This window comes from Thermobia domestica, chromosome 7 (genome assembly GCF_964235325.1).
Source record: "Thermobia domestica chromosome 7, izTheDome1.hap1.1, whole genome shotgun sequence".
NCBI lineage: Eukaryota > Metazoa > Arthropoda > Insecta > Zygentoma > Lepismatidae > Thermobia > Thermobia domestica.
The window spans coordinates 273,989,940-273,998,621 of NC_137460.1; the positions used below are offsets into that span (position 1 = coordinate 273,989,940).

At 33.9% G+C, this 8,682-nt stretch overlaps 1 protein-coding gene across 1 annotated transcript in view; it reads right to left on the bottom strand.

Moving 5' to 3' along the window:
* The window catches only part of LOC145690928 (uncharacterized), a 42,259-nt gene extending 36,368 nt beyond the window's left edge, over positions 1 to 5,891 (bottom strand). Inside the window, 1 exon segment of the mRNA XM_081766375.1 lies at positions 5,082 to 5,891. Coding sequence (XP_081622501.1) covers positions 5,082 to 5,446 — 365 coding nt within the window. The 5' untranslated portion in view covers positions 5,447 to 5,891.
* Positions 5,892 to 8,682: the final 2,791 nt, after the last annotated feature.

Here is an 8,682-nt window from a genome sequence, read left to right on the forward strand (position 1 = left end):
AACGACATTTTTCTAATAGGAATTTATATACTACAGTTGATCAGCCAATTAAACATAAAATGCGACATTAAACATTAATGCTAGACAAAGTGCACTCTCCTATGATTTCAAGTCTGCGCCCACCACAGATTCTCATTCTCATAATTGTAAAAATGAGAATACAATTGGTATTAGAAAAAACTAATCAAGCGGCACGAGATAACATTAGATATGTAAGGGTTTGGAAAAAATAGGTATTTTGCAAGAAAAACTCGTTTTTTTCTGCTTCCATTTTTTGCTTGGGAAATGTTGGGCTGTTTTGAAAATTTTGCTTTAAACTGATAATGCAGACTCTCTTTCGCTTTTCTGCAACAAAAAACTCATTTAATTAGTGTTTGATGCAAATAATAATATGAAACCTCGAAAATAAACCATGACTTTCAAAGAGGTTTTCTTAAATTCTTAATATATTTACATTATGAATTCCAAAGGATTAACCAATATATGTAATAATATTTTAACCTCTTATATACAATAAATAGTTAAACAATGATACACAAATACGTAGCAAAATTGTATGTAGTATTTTTACTTCAAAATATCACACACCCTCCTTTTCAAGCAAAATAAAGAAAAACATGAGAGAAATCTGCACTTCAAGAGCTTTGTTTCAGGTGGTTCTGCATATTCTTGAAATTTTTCAGTTAAGCTTTAACTTTCATATACATTGTATGAATATTTCGAACAAATTTTTTACTGACTGATCACATATGTAATAATCTGTTACCACCTCTCAGGTGTTTCGGATCTGCAAAATCGGTAAAGCTCCAAATTCTGTAAGGCACTGACTGTTCCTTAAGCTTGTTCAGAACCGGGAAAGCATCGAATTTTCTGTTCATGGATCATATTCGTAATAGACGGTTCATCCGAGCGTATGTTTTCCTAGGCTGTAGAACATATAACTAACCACCATAACGGTTTACATCGTTAGGAAACTTTTTTCTACAAGAAAAGTATTGGAATACATTTAAAAAGAGTAACCAATTACTGTTCCAATTCACAAGACGATAAAATTGATTGTAATAATAATCGAAGCATTTCTCTTAACATTCTATTAATATGATTGAGCCCATACGTAGATGAAATTATTGGAGATTATCAGTGCGGATTTACTCGAAATCGCCAAGATATTTACCATTCGACAAATACTACAAAAGAAATGGGAATATATTACCCAGTACATCAACTCTTTATTGATTTTAGAAAGGCTTACAACTCGGTTAGGAGGGAAACATTGTGCAACATTCTTACAGAATTTGGAATACGGAAAAAGCTAGATTTACTAAGTGTTTAAATGAATCTCAGAGTTAAGTTCGAGTAGAAAAATATTAACAAGTTCGTAAAGATCAGAACAAAGTATTTTATCAGGCGTCCTTTGTGAGAAGTCGGCAGACGTACCACATTTTGACTAATTAGTCCCAGTTCCGAGCTTAGTGGAAGACAATTTCTCTTGGATGTAACCCGAGAAGCGGTTTGGACTCCGCTTTAATCTCATGTGACCCCTTCCAGCATAACCCGGTTGTTGCATAATAACCCCAAAGCGAAACAACATCCTGCACTAGTGATGGGTAAATTCCCGGGAAGATATTTTTCGGGAATATTCCCTGGGAAGATTCCCAAAATGGGAATTTATGTTCAATCAGAAAGAAAATTGCATTCTATTACTATATTATGATTTCAAAGTTAAATTAATTTTTATATCACAGCATATTATTACTGCTGCCGCAGAGGATTCTTTAAAATGTATATTCTGAATGGTACCATGTTACTTTATTAACACTTTATTATATTTAGAAAGTACGCATAAATGTTTATTTATTTACAATATGTTCTATCAATTAAATATGAGTGAAAAAATTATATAGTAACAGTGTAAATTTATTTGTAAGCGGATTTGCTCAACTTGACTCTATTGCTAATATTATAAGCACATTAAATTTATAAATGTTATAAAGTAATTAGATTGGGTAAATGCTAGGAGATACATGTCTCACCAATTTATCAACATTTGCAAATACATATTTATGTTCACAAAATTTGTAAGATACTTACTTATCTTTATATTTTAGCACGTAACATTGCCATACACGACCTTTCGTTCTACCTATTTCTCGAAATTCCATACGTTAATTCACATGTAAAAGAAGTCCGAGTACTTCTTCAGAAATTCGAGTCAAAGAGAGGAGACAGACAGACATCTATTACTAATGGTGGTTCAGGGTTTATCAATAGCACTTCATCTCTATCTCTACATAATTCTAAATTACTTTACAAAATGGTTCCTTTTCATCATTTTAAATTAGCACTTTGCTAATTTTAGCTGTTCTTTAGCCTTGGGGGTCAGATTTGCACCTACTTCTTTGCGATCTTCTATTCCGATACGTTTGTTTTATGGTTTCGTACGTTAAATTACGTTACCAACATTAAATTCAGAACAGCGTTGCAGAGCGAGCGTTGGCGAATGATGCTGGTTTAAAGCCCCGCATGGCACGTTGTTTTCTATCTTCGTTACCAACAATTCACTTTCTTTTCTCACATAAATCACTTCCACTTACCATTCCGTTTTGTATAAATCCCGTACTGCCCTAAAAAAAATATGTTCGATACTTTCTTGACTACTTGAACATCACTATCAACTCATTTCTTTCGAAACTATCCTAACCTTTGCTAGTTTTGGCCCCCCAATTCTAAACAATTACATTACTTTTTAGTGCAAATGAAAATGGAATAAAAAATATATTGTAAAATAAAATGTAAATCATGATCTCTTACTCAAAAAATTAAACTTTTAGGGTATAAGAGGAACTGCCAATAAGTGGATCGAGTCTTACTTGAAAGATAGGTATCAGATAGTTCAAATTACGAACGAAAATAATGGCGAAATGCATAAGTTTAGTAGTTACAAAGGTACAATACTAACTGCTGTACCTCAAGGATCAGTGCTTGGTCCATTGCTCTTTCTTATTTACGTCAATGATTTGACACATGAAATGTTGCCTAATAAATGTGTTTTATTTGCTGATGACATCAATGTTATTATTACAGGTAACTCACGACATGATATTGAATATAATCTAAACACTGCGTTTTCACGATTAAGTAACTGGTTCAGTAACAATAATTTAGTTCTAAACAATGATAAAACTTCCTTGCTAAATTCTTGTTATCCTCTTCAAAATCAAATTATTCCTTACGTAATGGTGAATAAAAAAAGTCAACTTTTCTATTTCAACTAAATTTCTTCGTGCCACCATAAGTTCGAAACTAACTTGGAATGAACATAATTCTCAAATCAACAAAAAATTAAGTAGTATTTGTCTCGGCCTCCGTAGACTAAGAGGTAATGTCACAACTGAGGCCTTAGTTTCGGTGTACTATGCAAAATTCCATTTTAATAACTTACGGTATTATTTTTTGGGGTTATTCTACTGAATGTATTGGCACGTTTCGCTTACAAAAGAAAGCACTAAGGGTTTTCTTTGGATTGTCACCAAAGTCTTCTTGCAACCCCATCTTTCGAGGACAAAAATATTACCATTACCTTGTGTGTATCTATATAAAATTATCTTGTTTACCGTAAGTAACAAACACTTATTTATTGAAAACAGTAACGTCCATAAATACAATACTCGACTCGTTAATAATTTGCATGTTATCTCTCAAAATTTCTCGTTTTTTTCAAAAAAGCGTATATATTAACTGTACAAAAATTTTCAATAAGTTACCTGACTTTCTAAAGCAAAACAAATCATATTTTATGTTTAAATCGGACCTACACGAGTTTTTAGTATATAAATGTTACTACTCGGTAAATGAGTTTTTTGAAGACAATATATAAATGTTCTTTTTTGTTAATTATATGAATGTATAAGCTTATACAAGTCATAGTTGTGTATGCATTAATTTATTTGTAGATTTTTTTTTTGTAGTATATGTGTAATTATTTTGTAATTTTGACAACTGTATGCGTGCTCGAGAACACTCTTATTTGTATGATAAAAATGCAAATAAATAAATATTATTAGTTATATAAAGTACAGTGAAATAATTTTAGATTTTTTAACCTCCAAATTCTTTAAAACCTAGAATTAAATCATAATATATTAAAATAAAGTATTTGGTCATATTGTTTTTATAACTTGGAAGTTAAAGTAAAGAAATGGAAATAAATTCCTTCCCGGGAATTTATAGGCCAGGGAAAAAAACCGGGAATATTCCCATTTTTAAATTCCTTCCCACCGGGAATATTCCCACTGCCCATCACTAACCTGCACCCTTCTCTACGTTACATAGCAATTTTTTCTTTTACCGGCCATCCAGCACATTTCGTTTGTACAATAATCCTTGTATCGCGTACGTGCTCTAACCACCTAAAGTGAACTTGTATGGAGAATTGGAAGTCCATACCCTAGAAATGATTGCTGAAAATACAAAACGACCACTTCCTTAAAAACAAATGAGTATGAAATGAATTTGTGTATGGACCTGTACAATTACTGAACACCCATTCTTGGTTATAATTCTTTTTTATCTTGTATTTTGTTAATGTCTTTCGAAGCCCTCCGGAAAAGTGAGGCTAGACCCATTCGAGCTACATCCTGAGTAAAACCACAAATGTCCATACTTTTTGTTCCAGTATAACACATTTCACGTGTAAATTTTCAAAATTTTGGGATAAATTTCATTCTCCCGATTTTTTCTTTGCAAAAGCCTCTATATAAATAAAACATTATCGTAGAGCACCCATATTGTAAATATATACAAAAAAAGTTGAGAAATTTGTAATCAATAATAAAGTAATCATTATTTCATCAAGATAAGAACTACTTAAAATTTGTATGGATGTTACGGATATTATTATTATTATTATTTGGTATACGCCACAGCTGGTCTATATGTGCCATTCCGTTTCCAAATTGAAGATTATTAATTTACACGTCCCATACCTAAATATTTATCATGTAGTATTGTTTTTAATCTATAAACTTTCCGAACCATATTATCAATCTGAGCCAATTACTTTATAAAAAATTGAACATTACCTTTCTGGCCGAACTGAACTTGAACTTCTTGCTGTTAAATGTTGGAAGTCCTTAGAGTGCGACGCGCAAGTCTTTTCTACCACTATTTTTTTTAGCGTTTCTGTATTACTTTCAAATGCAGGATGATCTTGTACTGCAGATTCTGATTTCACTGTACCAACGCTTAGTTTCGCATCCAAAGAAAACTTAGCTGCATCCTTCTCCATTGTTTGCTCTCCTTGCGTTGTAGATAATATTAATTCTTTGTTGTCAGTCATAAGTTCGTATGTCCACCCTTTCCCCTCGAGTGGATCTTCCTGAGGTAAGTCATAATCAATTTCTTCTTTACACATCAATTCCAACTTAACAGACTCGTCTCCAGCCATTATGACTTAAGATTTAAGAAGAATTTGACCCTGTTCTTATACTTTCCTTGTAGTTTATGCTGCCACTGTTAATGAAATGATGTACAAGAACGTTCTCAGAAGCAACGTTATACTTCCAATCAAACAAACAATCAGGTTTTAATAACGTATTGTATATAATTGATTTTTCAAAACAATAGGTCTTCTTCTTCCTTTCCAGTTTAATGCTTCAGGTAACGAAGAGAGTTGGGTAGTTATTAAAAGTATTAATCGTATAATAAATTAATAAAAGCGTATTACATAACAAACGGTGTCTACGAATAGAGAGATAAGTGTACAATGAGAGGTTTTTACCAACTCCCACGCAGTGACACGAATAGGAATACGTTCTTCTCTTCTCTTCATAAGACTATTAACAGTCAAATAGGTAGGTGCACCAGCTTTCTAGGCAAATGTGCTACTACTGCTAATTGGTCAAATGTGTACCTCAAACAGAGGATTTATGATTGAAAAACAAAATAGAATAAGATACAGGACACAATCGTGAAGAATTGACATAAGCCGGGAAAAAGTCAAAATCAGGAAAAAGGCAAAGTCAAAGTCGGGAAAGGAGTTCAGACAGGGAAAGAAGGCGAAAAGCCAAGGTGAACAGGGCAAAAAAGTTGAGGAAAGTGGGGAGTGTAAAATGAAAATAGAAAAGAGAAAGAGTATAAAAAGAAGGGAATGTATGTACGTGTAAATGGAACAGAAAGTGTAAGTGTAGTGTATCACTGGGCCCACTTAATCTTCTTCCTCTGGGAGCACTAGCAGCTACGGGGCACGCACTAGCACAGCCGCTGTCGAACTCCCCCGGAATACATTTCAACACTTGGTTGGTAGCTTCTACGAGCAGAAAAGACATTTGTTATAAACAGGGTTGGAAACATAGCGTTTAGAACTTTTTTCTAATTTAAGATATTTTTGTTTGCCATTTCATGAAAATTTGTTGAAATATATGTTGTCAAAGATTGTAGCTAGGTAGACAGATAAATAATATTTACAGATGTTATCCGGCTATAGACAACGTATTGTTTATGTACTAATATCCTGTATTTAACAAATTTCGGTTCAGTTTTACTATACGCATCTTTAACAGGTATGAATTCAGGTTGTAGTTCCGGGGGGAATATCGCCTCGGAGAAAGTTCATTTCCACTGGAGAAACAAAATTTCAATCGCACTATGTAAAAATTGCTTTACCTAATTATTTGACTTCCTATCTGCACGTGCTGACGAAATTTAATCTTTTAATAAGACGCTGACTAATCTTATATAAATATCAAACATGTAACACCTAAGATAAAATACCAACTAGTAAATAAAACATATGTTTCTTAACACTATGAGCGAGTTTGGCAGAACATGAAATTTTCAAGAGGTGATGAAATATTGGTATTTTAATAGGTACTATAATCTCGCCCTATATTATATATTAGTACAAATTGAAATAGGAAAGGAAAGATAAGGAAGATCCTTCGATCATTCTATATGATTTATGACGTCAACAGACTTCAGTTCTTGAAAATGAACAGTTCTTGCATTATTTGAAATAGAGCGACGTAAATCCCACTTTTTGCATCGGAAGAAACAGACAATAATGTGTTTTAGAATTATTGTTAGAGCGAGTACAACTTGCTTTAAAAAACATTGAAGTTAGTTACAGAGTGAGATTCAGAGGGCTTCACTTAGAGGTATCAGGCAGAAACAGTTGTCCCTCCTGAGTTTGAGATTTATATAGATTTTATCAATAGAATAGTAGTATATTAATGAAAGATTGGTATTGAAGGTGATCAAGATCTTACCGAGGATTTTGTGAACAAAGTTATTGATGTCTACGCAGCGAAGAAGCCATGGCGAATATGCTCTATTTAGAATCAGAAGTGAGAGGAAGAATCTGAATCTTTTATTAAACTTTTTCTATACATGTTTGTTTTAGGACAATTAACACGTTTGAGTTATTTTAAACCTTTTACCAAATTTCCATATTAATACCAAACAGTAACTACTGTAAAAAGGAAATAATAACAATAATAAGTACAGTAAATAGTAACTAAAGTTTAGTCTAAAATAATTTTGCCAGTCTTTATAGTTATTAAATGTTTTAGATAAAAAAATAACAATTGCTTTTTTATTTTAATTTTATTTTAGATATTTATCCGCAATTAGTCTCAGAATTATTTGGTCTAGGAATTAATTCTTGCGGGTGGACAAGAGATGGCGCAACGAACGGAGCGTCCCACAGTTCCGTATATCCACACATGTGTTACAAACCTCTGTCATCGCGTATCGTTCGTAGTATAGGGCAGTGGATTAAAGCGTCAACAACACCAGTTTGTAGTTAAGTGAACATGGCGCAATTTGTGCCTGATAAAGTGTGTTTGCGGAGTGTCCTGCTGCATTACTTTAACATGCAGAAAAGTGCGACTGAAAGTCATCGTATTTTGGTGGAAGTGTATGGTGACCATGCTCTAGCTGAGCGAACGTGTCAGAAGTAGTTTGCACGGTTTAGAAGTGGTGATTTCGGCTTGGCAGACCAAGAGCGAGCTGGAGAGTCAAAAAAATTTCAAGACGAAGAATTGACAGCATTGCTCGAGCAGGATTCGTGTCAAACGCAGAAACAACTTGCAGCAGCATTAGGCGTTGATCAAACAACAGTCTCCAAACGCTTGGAAGCCATGGAAATGATTCAAAAGATGTCACATTGGGTTCCACATGAATTGAAAGACAGAGACGTTGAAAGACGAAAAACCATTTGCGAATTGCTGCTTCAACGACAGAGCAGAAAGGGGTTTCTGCATCGAATTATTACGGGTGATGAGAAGTGGATCCATTACCAGAACCCAAAACGAAAAAAGGCCTGGGTGAAACCAGGTGAACCAGGTCCATCACAACCAAAACGAGATATTCACTGTGCAAAGGTTATGCTGTGCATATGGTGGGATATGAAGGGTGTGGTGTACTATGAGCTGCTGCAACCGGGTGAAACTATGAATGGAGAACGTTATCGACGACAATTAATGCGTTTGAAGCAAGCTCTGGCCAGAACACGACCAGAATGGGAGAACAGGCATGATAAACTTATTGTTCAACATGATAACGCTCGCCCATATGTCGCAAAACCGGTCAAAACCTATTTAGAAAATGTCGGATGGGAAGTTTTACCCCACCCGCCGTATTCACCAGACGTTGCTCCTTCGGACTACTACTTGTTCGATTGCA